The sequence below is a fragment of the Miniopterus natalensis genome, chromosome 13 (assembly GCF_054644295.1).
Source record: "Miniopterus natalensis isolate mMinNat1 chromosome 13, mMinNat1.hap1, whole genome shotgun sequence".
Classification (NCBI taxonomy): Eukaryota; Metazoa; Chordata; class Mammalia; order Chiroptera; family Miniopteridae; genus Miniopterus; species Miniopterus natalensis.
Genome location: NC_142093.1, coordinates 11399919 through 11422087, shown reverse-complemented (window position 1 = coordinate 11422087; position 22169 = coordinate 11399919). Strand labels below are relative to the sequence as shown.

Genomic DNA, 22169 nt, shown 5'->3' with positions numbered 1-22169 from the left:
CTCTGTTCTCCTTTAATTGCACATACTGATTAGCTGCGTAAGTGTGACAGATACATAGGACCAAGAGAAGAGTGATAGTAATTCATGCGGGCAGGGTTCAGGACCAGGTACATACTTTTCAGGGCCCAGTGCAAAAATAAAATTAAAAATTTCAAGACGATGAGAGCAGAGCATTAGACTAAGCACAGGGCCCTTCTGAGAGCAGGCCACACACTCGTGAAATCAGTTCTAATTACTGTGACAACTTAACAGGTCACCTCAAAACTTAGTGGCTGAACACAATAGCATTGACTTTGCTCATAAATGTGCAGCTTGGGCAGGGCTGTGGAAACAAATACACTTCTGCTCCATTCTGTTGGCTGAGGTAGCTTGAAGGCTGGGGGTTGAAATCACCTGAAGGTTTGTTCTCTCACCTGTGTGGTCCCTGGGCTGGGAAGGTATGAGCAGCTGGAGGCCAGAATGGCTGGGGTTCCTCAGGTGTCTCTATGTCTATATGGCTTCTCCACTTGGCTTTTTCAGCATGGTGGCTTCAGGGACCCCAGACCTCTTCCATGGCTGCTCAGGGCTCCAGAGGTGCATATCTGCATGTCATGAGAGGGAGAGAGGGAAAGAAGGAGAGAGAACCAGAACCAGGCATAAGCAATGTCACCTTTTATAACTGACTTGGAAATCATGCAGCATCATTTCATCTATTCATTAAAAGTGAGTCCTTAAGTCCAGCTCATATACAAGGAAAGGTGAATTAGAATTGAGCTTTTGTGGGAAGGAGTGTCAAGGAATTTGTAGAGCCCTGGCTGGTGTGACTCAGTTGATTGGGCATGGTTCCATGCATCAAAAGGTTGCCAGTCGGATTCCCACTTAGGGCACAAGCCCAGGTTTCGGGCTTGGTCCCAGGTAGGGGGTGTGCAGGAGGCAGCCAATCTGATGTTTCAATCTCACATTGATGTTTCTCTCTCTTTCTCTCTCTCTTCCCCCTCCCCCTTCCTCTCTCTCTAAAAATCAATTAAAAAAATCTTTAAGCCCTGGTCAGTGTGGCTTAGTTGGTTGGGCGTCATCCTGTGCACTGAGAGGTTACTGGTTCGATTCCTGATCAGGGCACATGCTTGGGTTTCGGGCTAGATCCCTAGTAGGGGTGTGTGTAGGAAGCAGCCAATTTATGTTATGCTCTCACATTGACGTTTCTTTCTTCTCCCTTCCTCTCTCTCTAAAATTCAATAAACTATTCTTTAAAAAAAAAAAATCTTAAAAAAAATAAAAAGAACTTGTAGACCTGTTTTCAAACCAGACTGCTGGTCTCCTGAGCAAGTAGATTAGTGAGATCTGATGGATACTTCCCCCCAATGCCTGAACTGCTACCACTAGAGGTATTCTTTCTCCTCTTTTAGAAGCCCATTGCTAGTAGGTGATATATCAAGCCTTAATAATAGGCTTTGACAGCTCTGTGGGATTTAAATTACTCAGTGCTTCCTGTTGGCCTAGGTCCTGTCAGTAAACAGATGGGGAGGAGAAAGCAATTAGACAATGTTCTGGTGAGGAGACCAGGATGCTAGGTCAGTGTGAAGCCACTGTCAAGCAATCCAGGAAAACTTCTGGAAGGAAAAAGGCGAGGTATTGTGCTTTACAGGTCTCAGGTCGTTTAACCTGACCACACCCCATGAGAGGTTACAGGTAGAGAGACTGAAACACAGATGTCACACAGCTAGTGAGTTGCAGAGCCTGGATTTGAAGGTAGGCAGCCTGAGGTTGAGGCCCACACTCTTAAACTTTGGACTATGCCACCTATTAGCAATTCTATGTTTCTCTGTCTTTCTGTTAATCACTGTTTTAACATTTGAATCATTTCCTATTTATATATTTGCAAACTTTAAGGAAGAAAAGGAATAAGGTATTCTACTTTATGTTAATTTATAAGATAGTGCCTCACCTATAGTAGGTGCTTAATAAATATTAGAGAAGCAAATACCATTTATGCTTATTCTACAAGCTTATATTCATACTTTCCTTCCCTTCGGATGCTCACCCTCTTGGTCTTTGTCACCAGAGGTCTTAACTTCTGCTGGTGCATCCCATGGTGTCCTCTGTGGCATCCACTCCATGGTTCATACCTTGTGGCGTTTTCCTTCTGGCCGCCTGGCCCTCTCAGCCATTATGTGCCCCTCCTTCCACCTTGGAGATTGGAACCCTCAGCTGCAACTGACCCCCAGAAACAACACCCCTCAAACCAGCAGCGCTGAATACAAAGAACTGGGTGAGGTGGCCATTGACCTAAACTCCCTTTCAGCCATTGCTTCCTGACCACGCAGGCACTCTACCGGCAGGGCCTTCTCTGCAATCCTCGGGGATCAGGCACATGTCTCAGCAGTTCTTCAATTTCCACTCAGTCTCCATGGGGTTTCTATGGAGATTCTGTCTTCAAGCCCCTGCTGAGGCCCAGGTGGTGGTGAACTCCTCCCTCCTGAGAAGCCAGGTAGCCTTGAGCCCTAGTTGCCTTCCCTCCAGTCCTCTATCATTTGTGTCCTTGAACTTAATTTGTGGCATCTTTCATGATACAGACATTTAAGCTTTTAATATATTCAAACCTGTCCACTTTTTTCTTTACAACTTCTGAGTTTGAAATTTTTATCATGTTTAATGGCTCTGTTATATAATATGATTTGCTTAGCCATTGCCTAAATGTTAGACCTCCAAGATGTTTACATTTCTTTGACTAATAGTAATAGCACAGCTAATACCCATATAACTTCTTTTCTGTTCTTTTTTAAAATATATATATATCTTTATTGATTTCAGAGAGAAGAAGGGAGAAGGAGAGAGAGGTAGAAACATCAGTGATGAGAGAGTCATTGATCAGCTGCCCCCTGCCTGCCCCTTACTGGGAATGGAGCCTGCAACCCGGGCACATGCCCTGACTGGGAATCGAACTTCGATCTCCTGGATCTTAGGTCGATGCTCAATCTCTGAGCCACGCCCGGCCGGGCCCGTTCTTCTTTATGTAATTCCCGGGATGGTTTTGTTGGGTCAGAGTTTCACAGCAATTAATACATGTTTGCAGATTGCTTTCTAGAAACGGTTCAGGTTTACAATTCCTCAAACAATATTGGTTAATACTGATTTGTTCATTTCCCTCACGATTATCAGACTTAAAATTTTCTATTTTTTTGTGTCAGTTTTGCTTTTAAGTTTTTGTAGGAAATTGGCTATATCTGCTAAGTTTTCAAATTTCTTCTATTTCGCCCAGCCGGGCATGGCTCAGAGGTCGAGCATCGACCTAAGATCCAGGAGATCGAAGTTCAATTCCCGCTCAGGGCACATGCCCAGGTTGCGGGCTCGATCCCCAGTCGGGGGCGTGCAGGAGGCAGCCGATCAATGACTCTCATCATTGATGTTTCTATCTCTTTCTCCCTCTCCCTCCTCTCTCTGAAATCAATAAAGAAATTTCAATTTCTGTAGTCATGTTCACATTTTCATTCCTAATATTGTTTATTGTCCCTTTCTCTTTGTTCTAATGGAAATTGTCAAAAGTTTGTCTATTTTGTTAGTCCTTTATAAAAAACACCATTGTTTGTCTTTGTTGCTCCTCTGTATTGTATTTTTCATTTATGCTATCTTTTATTATTTCCTTTCTTTTTTTTTTTTTTAATCTTCACCTGAGGATACCTTTTCCATTGCTTTTCAGAGAAAGTGGAAGGGAGAGAGAGAAACATCGATGAGAGGGACATTGACTGGCTGACTCCTGCACGCCACCACCGGGGATTGAGCCCCCAACTCGGGCCTGTGCCCTAACTGGGAATTGAACTGGCAACCTCTTAGTGCACGGGTCAACACTCAACCACTGAGCAACACCAACCAGGCTTATTATTTCCTTTCTTTTAATTTCTTTAAATTTATTCTGTTTTACTAGCTTCTTGAATTGGAAGCTTAACTCATGAACTTTAGCTTTTCTGCTATTATAAACTTTTAAGTCAACCCATTTTCCCTCCAATACCACTCTAGCTATATGTCTTGTTTTGATGTATATTTTCCTAATATTATCCAATTCTAAGTATTTACCAAGTTCCATTATCTTCGTCGATCCTATGTAAGCACACCTTTTTAATTTCCATATATATAAGATTTTTCATGTCATTTCTGTTATTGATTTCTAATGTAATTGCATTTTAGTTATATAACAGTGTGAGACTGATTCTTGGACATTCATTGAGCCATACTCTCCGGCGCAGTATTTGTTGGTTTTTATAAATGTTCCAAGTGTTGAGAAGAATATGTTTTTGCTAAGTGATTGAAGTGGGGTTCTCTGTCCATTAGCTCAGGCTTATTGAATGTTTTACTCAACATTCTACATTCTTACTAATTTTCAGTTTGCTTAACCCTTCAGTTGCTGAATGTGGTATATTACATTCTCCCACCGTAATGGCAGATTCAATCTTTTGCCTTGAAGTTGTGCCAGGTGTTTTTTTAAGACTTTATTTTTCCTTAGGGCAGTTTTGGCTTCACAGCAAAATTGAGAGGAAGGCACAGAGATGTCCCATTTACCCCCTGCACCCAGACATGCATAGCTTCCCCCATTATGATCATCCCCACCACGATAGCACATAAGGGACTGGTAAACCTATACTGATCCTAATCGTCCAAAGTCCATAGTCTACCTCAGGGTTCACTTTTGGTGTCCTATGTTCTATGGGTCTGGACAAATGTATAATGACTTGTATTCATTATTATAAGATCTATTTTACTATTATGCCAGCTGGGGTAGAGGAAATTCTGTTCCTCCCTCACACACTGTATTGTCAATAATTTATTCAGATCTATTTTCCAGTTCATTAATCCTTACGACGTCTGTGTCTAATCTGTTTAACCCACTCATTGTATTTTTAAAATCAAACTTTTCTTTATATTTGCATGAGTTATATTTGGTTCATCTTAAAATCTACTTGGTCATTTTTATGCTCTTGTTCCATTCTCATAGTTTAAAGCTTCTCTTTAATGTCTTAAAACATATTAAATATTCTTTATAGTTCGTGTGTGATAATTACAATATCTTTAGCTTTGCAAATCTGCTCTGCCTGCTAGTGTTTAGCAGGCTCTTGTTCACAGTGTCTCATTTCCTTGTGTGTTTATGACTTTTTTGGCTGGGTGTTCACGCTCCCTGAAACTTGACCTATGGAACTTCTTGGAGCCCTGGATTGTAGGTGTGTTCTTTCAGACAAGGCGTACATTTTCTTCTGTCGGTCAACTGGGGGTACTGTCAACCAGGTGCCACTTCAAAATAAATGACCTGCCCTAGGTTTCTGAAGCACAGAGGTAGCAGTAATTGGGCCTCAGACCCACATAAGAGCAGGCTTATTACACATTCGCAGGGAAGATATTTTTCTTTCAACCCAGTACCAAGGTCAAATGACTGTGCTTGCTGTCCTTCAGGGCAAATTTACTTTTTGTTCACTGTTAGACTGAGAGCTGAGCTGTTTGCATCTCCTACTAGTCTGCTCACATTGCGTGGGTCCAGGCTTTCTCTCTGGTCTCCTCTATTGCACAAAGCACTCAAACCGAGAGCTCCAATTCACCAGGGTTTTTGGTTTGGCAGCTACCCTTAGGGCAAAAGCTGACTGTAAACTAACTTTTCCTCTGGGTTACTGGTTTCACTGCTTTTATATTGAGAATTGCTTACTTTCTTGCCAACTCATTGCATTTGAAAAGATACTTTCTATTTTTATCCAGCTCTGGAGTTACTTTCACTGGGACATTTACTAGCATACTCCCAGACATAGAGGCCTGGGTGTTTCTCTAGCCCACCCTTTTACTGAGGGGTGTCCTCTGTGGTGGGATCTCTGAGGGTCCCAGGGACTAAGGGGATCTCAGTTCCAGCTACCTCCCTTGTATGGGCCTGGGACTTTGTCTTCTCTCTTGGGTGCAACAACTAAAGCACAAGGACCTGTGTTGCCAGCCAATGTTTGTGAATGCCTTTGGGGCAGCTGTGGCTTCAGAACCCCTTTGGCCACTGGGGATTGTGGACCAACTGTGTAGACTCACCATATCCTTTGGGGTCAACGTATGCATGGAAAACTGAACATAGTTTCTAGGGCTCTCGCTAGTTTCACCTCCATGTTACTTCCATGTTTTGCTGCTGCTTCTTCGGGCAGCTCTGCTCGCAGCTACAGCCAGGTTCCCACTTGTATCTTCCTGTAGACCAGTTGCTCAGCTGCTCTCCGCATCTCTTAGGAAGCTGATGTCAGCTCCTGCAGTGGTTCTGAACCTTGTCTGGGTCATGGAACTCTGAGAATTTGCTGAAAGCTATGAACCTTTCTCCAGGGAAATTCAGTGCCAGCCAGTGTGTAGGGCACCGTTTCAGAGGTTCCTCATCTTCTGCCTGGACCAAGCAGCCAAGGATTTATCTACCTAGAGATGGGCGCAGGGTCTCGGGCCTCAGGTTGGGTGGGCATCTGCTTCCTCAGGAGCTCATGCCATGTACACACCCCTGGGACTAATCGGAAAGCTTCATGCTCTGTGGTTTTGATTGAGCCTCTCTCTTTTGACTGTTTTTATATAATCAAGTGGCTTTGCTGCCAACGGGCCTACACAATGTAGGTCTAAGGGGAAGTTTTTGCTTTTTCCCTCCTATTGGGATCTGATTTCCTACTTGCACTTAGTAAGTACCAGTTCCTGGGACCACTGTTGGTTTGACCCTGGTTTGTTGCGTTTTCAGTCCCTGCCTGAGTTTTTACCTGTTTCAAGGTGTCTGTGCCTTTTTTGATTTGTTCATCTGTAAGATTTTAATAAACACAAACTAACAACCTGCCTCTCTGTTTAAGTCTTGGTCCTTTTGTGACTCTTTGCATTTCCAGTATGGCCCTTTTCTTAACCTCTCCGAGTTAGCTTCCATCTGTAAAACAAGTGGACTAAACTGGATTGGATGTACTTAAACCGCTCCCCCAAGCACCTGGGGGGCTGCAGGGTGAGAGGAATGGGGTGTGGGCAGGGGCTCCTCCCACAGGCCACTTCCAGAGCAAGTCTTTGTGTACTTTACACACTGGATCTGGAGACAAATTTATTTTGAGCAAAGTTCCAAGGGGGATCACTGATGTCCCTGTGTCCTGTCAGCTGGGCTGCAGGGAGAGGTGGAGGCAGGGAGAGAAAACGTACCTGTTTAACCCACCAATCCCCTATTCTGTGGCACACACCCCCTCCCCCTGACTCCCTAACTCTGCTCCTAGGGAAAATGTTACCTGTTCCAGCTCCAGGAAGGATGTTACCTTTGACGATGAGAATGCTAGTGCTGTTGCTGCTGCCCCTGAGTCAGGCTGCCCCCAAGGATGGAACCACTAGGTAATGAGATTCAGAGGTCAGAGCCCTGGGCTGGGAGCAAGGAGAGTCTCTGGAGAATCGAGGGTATTGTGGGCCCCTCTGGGAAGCAGGAGACTGGGATGTACACTGCCTAACCTCTGTATCCCTGCCCACACCCCTCCACCTCTCTGCCTGGAGCCTGTTAGAGTGTCCCACACAATGTGGGCATGCAATCTGTGTTTGCTGGACTCATTTGGAGCCAGGAGCTCAGTTCCAATGAGGGGTGAGGGCCAGGGAAGAAGCTATGGGCCAGAGAAGGGGCTGCAGTCCTCCTATCAAGACCTGAGAGTGGGACCTCAAAGAAGTCGAGGCCATCAGCAGACCATCTCCACTCTCTCAGGATACCTTTCTTATACCTCTGCAGCATGGATTCTGGGTGGGGTGGGGAACACACACAGGAGCAGCAGGTGGCAGCAGTGACCAAGGTTGCTGCCACAGCTTCTGCGAGCTCTCTGGCATCACAGGTCTGGATTGACTTGGGCAAACAGGTAGCCTCATCCAGAACTGAGGGCAAATATTGAGCTTTAAAGACTGACAAAGAGACCGTAAGCAGCCTGAAACTCCAAAACCAACAGCTTGAGGGGAAAAGAGTCCAGTTTGTGTCGTGTGAATGGGGTCTGTATCAAAGTGGGCAGTGCCACTGAGCTCAGCCAGAGACCTGCCCCTTTGCCCAGCATCAGGGTAGAATTGTTGCTATAATCTACGTTGTCCTGCCCCTGACTGCGCTGTTTTCTTGGGTCTCCAACTTATATCGACTAGGTGTGCCCTCATCTGGCCTCTAACCAGATGTTTTATGGGGGTTTTCACTTACATACCACCTAGGTTAGGACTCTGCTAACATAGAGTCTGAGGGAGTAAGGCTCTGTTTCTGAGGAGACCGGAAGGGCCTCCTCTCCACAAGGTTTTGGGGAATTTGGGAGAGCAACTCCCTTTGGGTCTGGGGAGAGAACTCTGCCAGGAGCTTGGGGTGGAAGGCTGGTAGACTGGGCCCTCAGGAAGGCTCTTTGCAAGGCTGGTCCTCCCCTCCCTCCTCCAGGCTGGCCCCTGAAGTGGAGCAGCGGGCCCTACGCAACCCCTTCCAGCCAGGCCAGGAGCAGCTCCGGTGAGTAGGCTGGGCTGGGGCCTGAGAGTTAGGCCTGGGCCTGCAGATTGGCCTCCCAGGGGCTGATTTTCCACTTTTCTGTCAGACTTCTACAGAGCTACCTCAAGGGACTAGAGAGGATGGAAGAGGAACCGGAGCACATGAGCCGGGAGCAGGGTGAGGGGCTGGGCTGGGGAGCCACTGGAAGGGAGGCTCAGGGCGGCAGAGCGGGGACTGGCCTCAGGCCATCCCGTTGCCTCCTGCCTCCTCCTGTCCTGACACCTCTGTGATGCAGCTTCTTTTCCTTAGTTCTGCTCTACCTCTTTGCCCTCCATGACTACGACCAGAGTGGACAGCTGGACGGCCTGGAGCTGATGTCCATGTTGACAGCAGCTCTGGCCCCCGCAACCGCTGACTCTCTCACCACCAACCCAGTAAGCCCTGCTGGATAGGGACCCTTTTCCTGTGAAGGAGACCCAGCTCCCTGGGGCTTTGGTCTATTTCATCATGACTCTCTTGGTTAATCCCCAGGAATGCTCAAAGCTTGCATGACAGGGATGGGGGGAGGGGTGTTGGGAAGATCAGGGCTCCAGGAAACATCTCTGGTCCCTGTAGACCCCATGGCAGCTGTGTGCTTCATGGCAGCTGTGTGCTTCCACAGGTGATCCTGGTAGTGGACGAGGTGCTCGAGACCCAGGACCGGAACGGAGATGGGCTCATGACCCCTGCGGAGCTCATCAACTTTCCAGGAGAGGCCCTAAGGCACTCGGAGCACAAAGAGCCCCTGGAGCCCCAAGATTCACAGAGGCCGGCCCTGTTAGCTAAAAGCCCATCACGACAAGACGCACAGGAAGCCCTGGGTCCCAGAGAAGCTGGGGGACAAGTGGAGGCCAGAAAGGAGTCCTTGGAGCCTGTGCAGGAGGCTGGCGGGCAGGCAGAAGCTGGAGGAGAAGCCCTCAGCCCTGGAGAGGAGGCTGGGGGACAGGCAGAGGCCAGGGACACTGGAAAGGAAGCAGAAAAGCTTCCAGGGGAAACATTGGAGTCCAAGAACACTCCACATGACTTTGAGGTTCATGCTATTCAACTGGAGAATGACGAGATGTAAACCTGGAGGATACAGCTTGTACCCCTAGAAGTCTCAGTGCCAGAACATAAGTTCCAAATGATGGGGTGTGTATGTTGGGACAAGAACCACCTCTGTGTCCCCTTCCTGGTCCCAGTAGGTGGCAGGTCTTTCTCTACAGCTCATGGAGACCCTATGTTTGAGGGGCAGCTTTAGGGCCCAGACGACCAATAAAGAACTCAATAAACTCATGTCCCTGGACCACCTGTTTACTGGTCCAGCCTGGCCAGACCTCAGAGGTGCAGGGGGTTGGGGACCGGACAGGCCTCTTGGAGGAACAGGGATTCAGCTTTCCCAGTGTTCCCAGCTGGTGCCGAGAGCTCAGCCTCTCCCTGTCTCCCTGGGGCCCAAACACTCCTGTGCCCCCCTCACCTGGTATGCAGATACCCAGTGCCCCCCTGTAGCTCAGGGCAGATATTTCCCATTACCCTGTAGCTACCCCACCAATATTAACAATAACTACCATCTATCGAGAGCCTCGTACACACCAGCATTATACTGGGCATTTTCTATATTGTGTGTTTTTACCTCACAATAATTCTATGACCAGACCGAACTAGCTCCATTTCACGGATGGGGAAATTGAGGAAGACTGAGTTCAATAATGTACCAAGGTGGCACAGCTAATTAAGAGGCAGATCTGAATTCAGGTCCGTCTGTGGCTCATGCACCCTACCTCCACTCCCCTGTGCCCTCAGCCCTGGCTCCCCCAGGGACAGCAATGCTCTGTAACCCGGTCACATTTGTGGCTGAGGCACGGCCTTAACTACAAAGCTGCTCCAAGGGTGGGGCTTTTAGGCTGTGGGGCAGTCACTGGGAAGCTATTTTTGGACAGCAAAGGCCCCACCAAACCACAGAGTAGGATCCCTGCCCGCTGGCCTGTCAAGTTGGCTCAGCCTGAGCCACTCCTGGGGCCACGGAACTGGAGTCTGTGATGGCACAGCCTAGAGGAGCTTTTCTCATGATTTGTGGTTATTTGGAAGGTTCCCTGAGGTACAAACAGTTTAGTGTCCTCCGCAGCCAGTAAGGCTCCCTGTCACTACCTACCCTGATGGAGGGCCCGACCACAGGCACAGCTGGTGGCAAGCCTGGGGCACTTCTGCTGCTCGGGTCTAGGCAGCCCCTCCTTTGGGCTTACGTGGGGCGGTGCCTTGAGGGAATGGAAAGGAAAGGAGGAACGACTGCAGTGTCAAAGCCTCGGGAAGCCCCAGCCAGAGCAGCCTGGACGCCAAGGTCAAACAGACTGCCAGAAGCAAGCAGGCTCTGGGGAAGGAGATTTATTTGCTCTGTGGCTCCACAGTGTGAGATGCCAGGAGACAGGCGGAGCCCTCTCATGGCTGGCATCTGCCCAGGAGCAGGGCAGCCCGGATGCCGGGCTGGATGGAGGGGACAAGGCAACGGCAGGCAATGACATTGGCCCCCAAGGTGGGTAATGAACTGATGCCTCCTGCCACTTGGCACTCACACGATGCCATCGAAGCCCTGCAGGCCACACTTCTTGCCGGCCACCTGGCAGCCAAATCTCAGTGCCTCCTGCATGCTCTTTCCTGGAGGGAGGGACAAGTAGCTCGATCAGCCTGGCCGCCTGGGCAAGGCCAAGTGCCAACCTTGTGCCTCTTGCTGAGGTACTTACCTTGGGACAGGCTGAAGATGACAGAGGCATTGAAGGTGTCACCAGCCCCCAGAGTATCTACCACCCGGGGTGGTGGGAAAGCGTCGGAGTGGAGCAGCTGTCCATCGGGGCCCAGGGCATTGGCGCCCTTCTCAGCCCAGGCACAGATGAGCGTAGCCCTGCAAGACCCTCTACTCAGCTGGGTGTAAGCCCACCCCTGGCCCCCAGCCTCATTACTTCTCCCCAGGACAGACCCTGAGTCCAGGCTCACCATTTCCCACACCTACCCTTTCCTCACACGATTGTATAAGCCCCTCAGGGCCTCCACTGATGACTGGAACCCCAAGTGCTTGGCCACATCTTTGCTGACAAACACCTGTGGACAGTGGAAGAGAATTGGCCGATCACCCTAATTCTAGCCCCAGCTCACTCATCACCAGCAACCTAGCATTGCCCCCATGTTATGACCCCACTCCTCCAATGTGGCCACCCCAGCCCCCAAGATAGAGTTTCTGTGCCCCACAGGAACACGTTTTCATACTTGCTCAAGATATGCCAGAATACAGCCCTGGTCTAGTTCTAAAATCAAGGAATTTCCTCCCAATTGAAACCAAAGCGCGCCTTGAGCGCCCTCTAGAGGTGAAATCTACCCGCGCCAAGTTAGCCGGCCAACTCTCAGGAGCGTTTCTGTGTTTGTTTTCCTCATGCAACTGTGCCCTCCAAGTCTGGTTCCTTCATCTTAAGAACAAAGGGATAGGGGCTCAATACCAATCACACATAAGAATCGCCAGAGGCAGTTTTGGTAAAAAATACTTCAGCTCAGCCTCCACCCCACCAATCAAATAACCAACAGGGGTGGGGCCTGGGCATCCCCATCTTCTAACCTGCAGCCAAGGCTGAGGACCAGTCAGCTTCCGCAGGGACGCTAAGATTGTCAACCGGAGCCCAGTTACATGCCATGCTGCTCAGCTTCACCCTGTGCAAGGCCCCTTCCCATCCTCCCTCACCCACTGGTGGCTGCCACAACCTGACCTCCACCCCGAGTTACAGGACACTTCGGACACAGTCCCATCCCCTCATTTGACAGAGAAAAAGGCTGAGGAGGCCCGGGGAGGCGCCTTCCACAGAGGGCTGCCCGTGCGGGCCGTCTTCACCCTCTCCGAGCCCTCTGGCTACCCTCGTCCCTACGCACTGGGGCAGAGGAAAATCCTTGGCTACTGCCGAGGCCTGCACCACAGTCCAAAGCTGGGGGTTGCCCTCTTGCTTAGTCTCCCTCCTGCCAACACCACCAAGCCATGAGCAGCTAGCCATTCCCGGCATGGTAGGCAAGACAGGGGAATTCTCAGGCTCCTTTTAAGACCCAAATTAGCTGGCTGTGGCAAGGAGAAGCTGCATGGCATGCTCACCACGTCTCCATAGCCAAACAGCTGGAACAGCTCCTCTCGGGGCTTCTCCACCTCCACGGACACCCGGATCTTCTGCCCCGGAGGCTGCCTGGCGTTGTGCTGCTCTATCCGCTGCAGCATCTTCACCTGCTCCGACGCATTCCGGCCCTGCGGAGGGCAGCTCAGGGTCAGCGGCAGGTGCCCAGCCAGTCTGGGTCATTCTTCTCTTCCTGCTGAAATGCTGGGTAACGGGGGAGCGTGGCCGGGGGAGGCTGGGCTAGAACCCCACCCTCAATCTAAAAATTCCAGAGCTGTCACGAACCTTAGAGAACTTATCAACCAGCCCTCCTATTTCATAGATGAAGAGACTAAAGAATAAAAGGGAGCCTTTCCTAAGGAGCTACAATAAGTTAAATGGCAGGGCTAGGATTCGAACTCAGGAATTTTTGAGGCCTAGACTCCAAAACTTCTCTTGCAATGAAGATTCTAGTTCCCTTTATTTGGAGCTGGTCAGGCCCTCCCATTCCTGCCTCCCCAGAGGTAATGGTCAGGCCTCCTGCAGCCAGGCTCCCGCCAGTGTGGAGGAAGCAGGGCAGCCTGCCACACAGAAAGCACGGGACTTTGCCTGGAGTCAGCATCCTGCTTCTGGTGCCTACATCCTACTGTGTGACCTTGAGTAAGTCACCCAATCTTTGCAGGCCTTAGTTTCCTACCTAAAAACATAAAGTAGGATGGAAAGAGTATGAGGGGGTTCAGATTTATTGATCTCTAAGGCACTTCATGGTTCAAAGAAACCAAGAAGGAGGCAAAACATGAGGAGGGGCTGGCAGGTTGAGCCCTTCGAAACACAGGTAGGGCAGAGCTTGCCTCAATGTGGATCCACTTGAACCGAGTCAGGTCAACCTTCTCAAAGTCCATAGCAGAGACATCTGGCAGATTCCTAAGTCACAAGATAGAAAGGACAGAGAAGTGGCATGGTGAGGTTGGCCAGGGCCAGGATCTCCAACAGGCTGCTGGGGTCCTAATGTCTGGCACTGACTGAAGCATGGCAAGAAGTTGGATCCACAGCACAGGCTTGAGGTTCAGCTCCGGGACAGGCCCTGTCCCAAGCAAAACTCACAACCACTTCTCGCCCCACTGGGCTCCATCCAGACAGGGGACTAAAGGCAGCTTGCTAGGGTGCCTCTTCCTGTGTTTGAGGCTGTGATATTATCTAAGGGCAAACTCAACTGCAGCAGGTGTCAAGCAGCCAGTTGGGTGTGCTGTGGAGACCAGGTCTCCCAGAAATCCCCTTGCCAGCAACACACGGCTCCCAGCATCAGTGCCCCTGGGGAAACTGCAAATGCCTTGGGGATCTAGAATCCGGGCCCACTCACTTCTGGCACCACACCAGTGACAGCACCACTGTCTCAAGTTTGGCGGCTCCATGTCCCAACTGTGAGGATAAGCTTAGCGCTTGAGAATGAGTTTATATTTGACTAATTTAGGTGTGGACACCCCATAAGGGTCCGCCTTGACACTCCTTGGCCCGGGACCTACACATAGCTGATGTCCTCTCGGTATTCAGGAGCTGAATCCTTCGTCCACTTAACTAGCTGTGTCACCTGTGCCCCTCCGAAGCTGCTTCCCCACTGGTAAATGGGGAAGCCCCAGGCTCACAGGCTGTGATATTATCTGAAGGCAAACTCAACCACAGCAGGTGTTGAGGAGCCAGCTGGGCAGTTGGTTGGAGGTTATAATGTGTAGATTTGCCTAGACGTAAGCCAGTAGGCAATAAACGTCTTTCTTCAGAGATCTCCCCAGAGCTCTTCTGCCTCCCTCCCTGTGAATACCCATGTTGTGTCCTTGACAAAGGTTGCTACAGATTGTTGTTTAATGGGCAGATGACTAGGACTGCCCGAAGTGAATGTTGCCACTAGCATGTATGGCCCCCACTCATTCACTGGGACACAGAGCCCAGGGACCACTGACATAAAGCTTGTCCCAGAATGACTGTCCCTCTCCCCCAGGTCCAGTGGTCATGCTGGGTAGTGGGGATGGCCTGAACCTCAGGGCAGCTGAGTTTAGGCCATCTCAGCCCTAACATATTATCTGGCACATATTATGTTCTCAGTAGACTAAACCTCTGAGATTCTTCAAGGGGGACTCTGGGGATATGAGAAGGGTCCGGCCCACAGGGCCTCTCCCCAGTGGCTTGGACTCTAAAAGGATCCCCCTCCCCGTAGTTTAGCACATCAGATGGCCTTGATCTGCTGACCCAATGTTCCCCTTCATCAATGGCTACAGATCGTGTGTGGTGTGTGGTCTGGCTTCATTATGCTGGGACCTTTGCGGGGCCTCATCTTTTTAGTTCCTTGGTGCCATGCTACAGACTGGCAATGCTGACCCTGGAAATCCCACTGGGTCCCCCTCAGGGCTTAAGATGGTTAGAATCACATCTCTCCCACCCCTCTATCCCCAGGACAATTTCCCCACACCCAAACCCAGGCTGCTGATTGAGTAATCATGGAGGAATCACATCATAAATTACATTTTTGCCGGCCCCTCCTTGGTATTGACCAAGGCCAAGTTCCCAGGCAGAGCAAAGTGCATCCCTTCCCACATCTCTTCCCCCCTTATTGAAAACAATTCAGAAATCACTGAGCAGTTTGGCATAAGGACAATTTCTGGTACAAAGAGAGAGGCCACAGAGGGTGGGCAACTGGGATGCCCGTGGTGGCAAGCGAGGGGACTGATTGGTGGGGGTGGCAGGGTGAGGCCAGGGGCCCTTACGTGTCATAGAGCACAATGGTACGGGAGCCATTGGAGTTGTTGACGATGCAGCAAGAGCAGGGGGTCTCTCCCCGGCTCTGCCAGGCCACCTGAGACACGTCCACACCTCGTTGCCTGAAGTCAGTCACCAGGAAACTTGGGGTGGAGCCCGAGCCAAGGGAAGGGCAAGGAGGCACAAATTAGAGCCTACAAGTGGCCTGGACCTTCCACAGGGGTGGGGAGGGGTGCCGGAGCATGTGGGTGACGAGCACCCCTCTTCCAAGACAAGAAGGGTCCTGTTCTGTGAGTTCAGCGGTGGTGGCGGCAGCTGGCGAGGCGCAGACAGGTGTACAAACCTGTAGGCGTGTAGGATGGTGCGGCTACCGCTGGCCTCGTTGACGATCACTGTGGAGATGGGGACAGAGCCCGTGGTCTGAAAGACCGTGTAGCGCAGGTCCACGGAATAGCGGCGGAGGTCATCCAGGACAAAACTGCCGGGGTGGAGTAACCCGGGGGAGGTGCAGTTCGACAAGGTTTGGGGGCCGGAAGGGAGCTGGCAGGGCCACTAGGGACCCAGGGTGCAAGCAGAGGGTGCTAGGAGGGAACTAGAAATCGCCGGCTGTCACAGGCTGTGCACGGAGGCGGGAGAGGCAGGAACGCATAGGCTGGAGCTCAGTGAGAAAACACTAAGGGGCATTCGTACAGGTCCCGACACGAAGCAAACTCCAACCCTGACACTGTCCTTCAGTTTGACTCAGGCTGGAAAGGATGGGCTTACATTCGCAAAGCTACTGGGGTGGACTTGGGGCCTACAGCACGTGCCCTGTTTGAAACAAGCAGGGCACTGTGGCCTATTTCATGCGAAGCCCAGGCAGGATTAATAATTACCAAGGTGATACTTTGCCCCCAGTTGCCCTCTGCACACTCACCCCCACTGCACTCTTCCCTCTGAAGTCCCTTCCAGTCCTACAGTGACTCCTCTCTCTCTGCACCTGCCTCCACTCTGCCCAGCCAGGAAGCGGTGCTGCCTTGGTGGGCCTGTTCATCGCCCTCTCCTCTTGCAGCAAGGTGAACCCTCCCGGGCAGCGAGCTGGTGCCCAGTGCCCGGTGGCCCTCAGTATGGGCTGGTCCAGGACTCTTGCTCAGAATCCCTCCAATCAGAGTGAGTTGGAGGCAGCCCCTCGGGAAGACTGCCCCAGCAGGAGAGCAAGGAGGCCAGCCCTACCCTTCCTGACCCTCTCTGGAAACGCAGTGTCCTGTGCCCAAGAGCTGGCACTTATGCCAGTCATCCAGCCATCATCCTGGCTTTTCTCACTATGGCTGGAGCCCACTTCTGGCAGAACCAAAGCTGGACAATACAGGTTTGTGTAAAGGTGAAAAGACAGCAGTGCTGGGAAAAACAGAACGCAGCAGGAAAAGAGGAAGATGAAATATGAGATGAATTGACTCCATAAAGGAAGCCACAGGAGCTGAGCAGGGCTGTTGAGGACAGGACACTGTGGACATCACTCGATCATAGGGTCGCCAGGAGTTGGAGCTGACTCAATGGCATGTAATACACACCAAGTCAGGACATCGGTCCTTGTCTTACACCCCAAGGGTCCTTTAAATAGTAGCTTTTCCACAGCATAGAAAATGTGGTTTGGTTTTCCAAATAACTTTTGGTCCCCACACATGGTAAGCGCTCATTAAATGTTTGTTGAACACATGGGGAGAATTCAGAATGGCCCGCTCATCAGCATGATGACTACGTAACGGTGGGTCCACTACCCTTAGCAAGAGCCAGTCTTGCTTCTAACTGGGAGGGAAGGCAGCTGCTGAAGAGGGTTAATAAGTGACCAGCTGTTGGCTCTGGGTCCCTCTGTCCCACCTCACAGGGCAGGCTCTTGCCTCGATTTACTTCATGCCAGTTCATCAGGAAAAGAATCTGGCTGTGGCTCGGGGGGCTGGGCTCTTGCAGCAGCCCCTCTAAACCGGGGTTCAAAGGGCTGTGCTTCACAGGCCAGCAACCTGGAGCCTGCCCAGTGCCCACAGTGGGCAAAGTGTGGGCCTCACCTCCTGATAAACACTTGCTGAGTCGGCAGTGCCAGGGCTCAAAGGGCTCTTGGGTCCCTGCAGCAGCCAACATGAAGAGCATGTGGGCCACTTATGGGCTGCAGCCTCACTGCGCCTGAGCTGGGAGGTATGGGTCTGGGTTCAGCTTTAGCATGTGGCTTTGGGATGTCCTTAGCCAGGATGCTCTTGCTGCTTCAGGGAACAATGAGGACCTGAGCACTGGCCCTGCCCCCTCAACTGGGAAAGGAACTGTAAGCCTGGAACCTCGGATCATGATGCTGGACACCCCTGAGGGAGGATGGGTACAACATGTCCCGAACTGCCTTCTGCCTCAAGCACAGCCAGGGTGAGGGATTTAAGAAGGGCAAGGTCACATCCACCACAGTCTGTTGGAAGCAAGGAAGGAGAAGGTGGGAAGCTGAAGCAGACTCCAGGGAATGGCCAAGGAACCAGGCTGTGGAAATGAAACCTTCAACAGGAGCAGCATTAATATCTGAGCAGCAGATAAGCTACACCAGGGAGGCTTTGGGATGCTGGTCTCTGCTCCGTCCCCTCCCACCCATTTCTGGTGGGGACAACCATTCCTTATAGCCCACCTGTTCAGGGTTAAGACTGTCTTTTCCCCCCACCCTGTGGGCTGGCCTCCCCTGCTCCCTCCCCAACTCACTCAGCAACATGGCCCGGGGCCAGTGAGCCCATGAAGGCACAGGGGGCTCCTAGCAGGGAGAGAACGGTGCAGGAGTTGGACGCATTGCCTCCACGCTGCCATCTCTGGGACAAGCACCTGCAAAACACAAGGAAGGTCCCTGCAGCTCCAGCAGGCTCATCCTGGGATAAGCAGGGCTGACCACAGTGCCCTGGGCAGGGCCCACAGAATATCTAGAACTCCCTCAGAAAGCATCCCGGCCAGGCCCTGGCTGGATAGCTCAGTTGGTTAGAGCACAATCTTGATACACCAAGGTTGTGTGTTCAGTCCCTGGTCAGGGCACATACAAGAATCAACCAACGAGTGCATAATAAATGGAACAATGAACTGATGTTTCTCTTTCTCTTCCTCCCTTTCTCTAAAATCAATAAATAACAGATTTTTTTAAAAAGCATCCAGGACAGTCTTCTTATTTTCTAGATGGGGAGCCAAAGCTCAACAAAGGGTAGCGGCTTGGCTGAAAACCAGGTCTGCCTCCCCAGCCCAGGCTAAATTCAAGTTCACAGCAAGTAATTTCTATCTTCCACCTATTCTTATGACATCAGGAAACCACTCACTGAGGGTTCCACTCCCTCTGTGTTGGCTCCTCCTCAGTGACAATGGCTCACCTCCCCCCCAGGTAGAACTGCTATACTTTCGGCCTCCCCTTGAGAGCTGGGTAACTCCAAGTGCCAGTTCCCAAAGGTATTAAATCTATTAGGCGCTCCTGTCTTAGGAGAGCCGTTTCAATAACCACTCAGCTTAAATGACAAAGACAGGAAGTGAACCTGGACAGTGTGATCATGTAAGAGGAGGGGGAGCTAACTTTTACAATGTCAAAAGTTAAAAAGAGCCCAGCCTGTGGGCTCAGTGGTTGAGCATCGACCTATGATCCAGGAGATGGAGGTTTGATTCCAGTGAGGGCAGGTGCCCAGGTTGCAGGCTCCATGCCCAGCAGGGGACGTGCAGGAGGCAGCCAATCAATGACTCTCATCATTGATGTTTCTCTCTCTTTCTGTCTCCCTTCTTCTCTCTGAAATCAGTAGAAATATATTTTTTTAAAAAGTTAAAAAGATTATTGGGTGAAGACCAGTTTTTCCTCCATCTTTTTTGTTTGTTTTCCTTTTTTCAGCTTTATTGAAATGTAACTGACACATATCATTTTGTAAGTTTAAGAAGCACAACGTGATTGGACATATTACATATTGTGAAATGACCACCGCAAAAGGCTAGCTGACACATTCAGCACCTCAGAGTTATCTTTTTATAAATTTTTTCTCCATCTTTACTGAAAGTCTAACAAGAGGAAACTAACTCAAAATATACCTGTATGGCTTCATTGTCATCATCAAGAACAAAATAATAACTTATACACAGTAAAAAAACTTTAATGGTTTCTCATTGCCATTTCTAGTCTACCAATTCCAAAAGACTAATAATAATAACTATGGCAGACTGAAGTACCAAAGAATCACTAAGGAGAGGAAATAAATGCAGCAGAATTTTTAGACAAAGGTTTATTTGTACACAAAATTTAACCCTGGACTTCCCTTCAGCCTTGGGAAAAGGGGACTGTGATCTCATTAGAAAGGATACTAATTTGTAAGGGGTCACATGTTTCTCAAGCTATGAGCTTTAGAGAAACTTTCAGGCAGAGAAGAGAGGAGCCTAAGGGAATCTGACTTGCTCAAAATCACACCAATAGTTAATGACAAAGCTGATGCCAGAACCCAGGTTTCCGGACTCCCAAACCACAGCAGTGTACTCTGTGTTTTAATGGAGAGTAGTTGGGCTCCACTTTGGATGAAGTTTCAAAGAAAGAATATACAGTTTTACTCTGTGGAAAGCCTTCAAAGTCACACCGATACCCAACTTCATGAGCAGAAAGGATCTGCTGAACAGGAGGATGTTCTCTGGAAGGCTCTTCTCCGCCTGGACTCTGGGAGGCAGGGCCACTCCTCAGGGGTCTGGTTGAGTACCAGGTGGCAGTTCCTGACAGTCCCCAGCTGCCTGTGGAGCACAGAGAGCCTGGGACAGGTGGGGCTGAGATGGCTGGGAAGGACTGGGTCCCCACTCAAGCTTGCTCATCTGGGAGGCACAACAGAGTCCAGGAGCTGGGCTGGGTGGGATGGGAGCACGGGAGAGAGGCCCTAAGGACAATCACAGTGCTCCACTGAGCAGCAGAGCCATGGGTCTGGGGAGAAAGCGGCACACCCTGAAGAGCAAGGGGCATGGAGAACATGGGAAAGGTCAGCAGCAACGGGAAGGAAAGGGAACACAAGAAATGACTGCTGAATGAGGGCTGAAGAACTGGACTTGGAGTTAGGAGACTTGGGTTGTGATTACTGCTCTGCCACTCATGGCCTTACAAAAATTTAATTTCTCCACATCTTCCTCATCTACAAAGAAAGGGTCTTTACACACTTCCCATGGGCTGCTGTGAGGAACGTGTGATAACACAGGTGACAGTGCTGTATGGACCCAAAGCCTGAGGAGTGCCTGGCCTCTCCCCTCAATTAGCTTCACAGCTATCAGCACTGGGGTGTCTTGCTGAGCTCAACCTTGAACTGGTCTTTTATCCAGCTCGTGGCTGAGATGACTGATAGCCAAGGAGCAGTTCTTCTTGGTATTCCGAGTACTGGACTGTCCCAAGAGAAAGCTCTATATTCTGCCCACAGAAATGCTTTCTTGGGATTACAGCAACGGTGTGGGTTCTTATCAAGAGTAAATATAAGAACCAACAGATGACTCTTGGACTTCCACCACATCAGCGAGAAGGATGTTTTCCACTATGTTGCCTGCTGACTTTTGTAAAAAGGACTCTGGTAAACTCCCTTCGGAATTTAACACCAGGGGAAAGTCTGTCCTGGCACATGAACCAGCTCTATCCCTAACCCACAGCACCTCCAAAGGTCCCTCCAGGGCTAGCGAGCCCCGAGCTATAGTGAAGCTCAAATACCATGGCTTTAAATGTTCCTGACCTGTCTAACAGACTATACATACTTCTCATTGTAAGCTACCTCGATTTCCTTAAAGAAATAAATGAGATCTATATGTGATAAATTAGAAGTAAATGCTGGTGAGAGGCAAGTGCATAGGTCTTGTTGTTAAAACAAAATCCAAAAAACAAACCAAACCAACAAACAAAAAAAACTGGTCCTGCGAAGGACCAGCCGGGTGCCCTTGGATAAATCAATCACTCCATCTCCCAGAGTCTCTACTTGCTTATGGGTAAAATGGGGATAATCATGCCTGACAGTCCCAGTGTTGAAACGGGAATCGGCGAACACACCGCTATCCGAAGCCTGGGTCCTATTCCTAAAGGGCTCAGTTCCTTCTCCAGGTCCCAGGCAGAGGGCACGGGGCACCGGCGCCGGAGGTGGGACTCACGGACCCAGCCCTGTAGTCTTGGCCGCCAGGCACGGAGGGGCTGCAGCAGCCCGGGGGCTCCGAGGGGCCCGAGCGCCCCTACCTGCTGTCCGCGTCCTCCTCGGGGTACTTGTCCACCACATTGATGATGTCCAGCACCACCAGCCCCACGCACAGGATCTGCTTCTCTTCCATGAGTTCGCTCCCGGAGCTCTTCTGCCCGCCGGGCTCGGGCTTTTATACCAAAGGATCGGCTCCCGCTCCCGGAGGCTGCCCTGGCTCCTCCTCCGGGTCCCGAGCTCCTCCTCCAGGGAGCCTCCCGGAGCTGCAGGGGGCGCCGTAGGGGGCAAAGGACGCGGGAGGGCCTTTGCTCCCGGCGCCCACCCACCGACCCCAGCGGTCCTGGGAGCGCAGACCCCGAGGCCTGGGTCCCCGGCCTCGCTTTAGGCTGCGTGGCCCAGCAGGGGGCAACGCCTCCCGCTTCTCGGCCTCGTTTCCCCTACTTGTCAGCCGGACTCGGAGCCGCTGCAGACCTCTCCAAAGCGCGGCGAGGCAAGCTCAGGAAAGCAAAAGGAAAGCGCAGGAAAGGCGCCCCGTGCCCGCCCCCCGGCACCAGCAGCTCCCGACCCCCGGGTTTAAGCCGGCCTCGCAGCAGCGGCCACTCCGGCCCAGCCAATCCCCGCACAGGCCCCGCCTCCACCGCTGGGGCCCGCACAGTGAGCGGCGCTGGTCACGTGACGAGAGGCGGCGCTGAGCGCCCCCTCGCGGAC

At 50.9% G+C, this 22169-nt stretch overlaps 2 protein-coding genes across 4 annotated transcripts; one reads left to right on the top strand and one right to left on the bottom strand.

The window, feature by feature from the left end:
• Positions 1-439: 439 nt before the first annotated feature.
• Positions 440-21989, bottom strand: KHK (ketohexokinase). Of its 3 annotated transcripts, XM_087823428.1 has the most exons (9): positions 21503-21989; positions 18013-18129; positions 15647-15781; positions 15312-15446; positions 13407-13479; positions 12561-12707; positions 11442-11530; positions 11176-11333; positions 10786-11089 (listed from the first exon to the last, which is right to left on the bottom strand). In XM_087823428.1, exons 1-9 carry the CDS (start codon positions 21592-21594, stop codon positions 11004-11006), a joined length of 1032 nt encoding a protein of 343 aa, XP_087679554.1. In that variant the 5' UTR covers positions 21595-21989; the 3' UTR covers positions 10786-11003. The 3 variants fall into 3 exon arrangements, with proteins under 3 accessions (XP_016064871.1, XP_087679554.1, XP_016064879.1); XM_016209385.2 differs by lacking the exons at positions 10786-11089; positions 15312-15446 and adding an exon at positions 440-581; XM_016209393.2 differs by lacking the exon at positions 15312-15446 and having other exon boundaries at positions 10787-11089.
• Positions 7214-9725, top strand: CGREF1 (cell growth regulator with EF-hand domain 1). Its single transcript, XM_016209371.2, has 5 exons — positions 7214-7320; positions 8375-8440; positions 8526-8596; positions 8729-8853; positions 9081-9725. The coding sequence occupies exons 1-5, from the start codon at positions 7214-7216 to the stop codon at positions 9522-9524; spliced, it is 813 nt and encodes a 270-aa protein (XP_016064857.2). The 3' UTR covers positions 9525-9725.
• Positions 21990-22169: the final 180 nt, after the last annotated feature.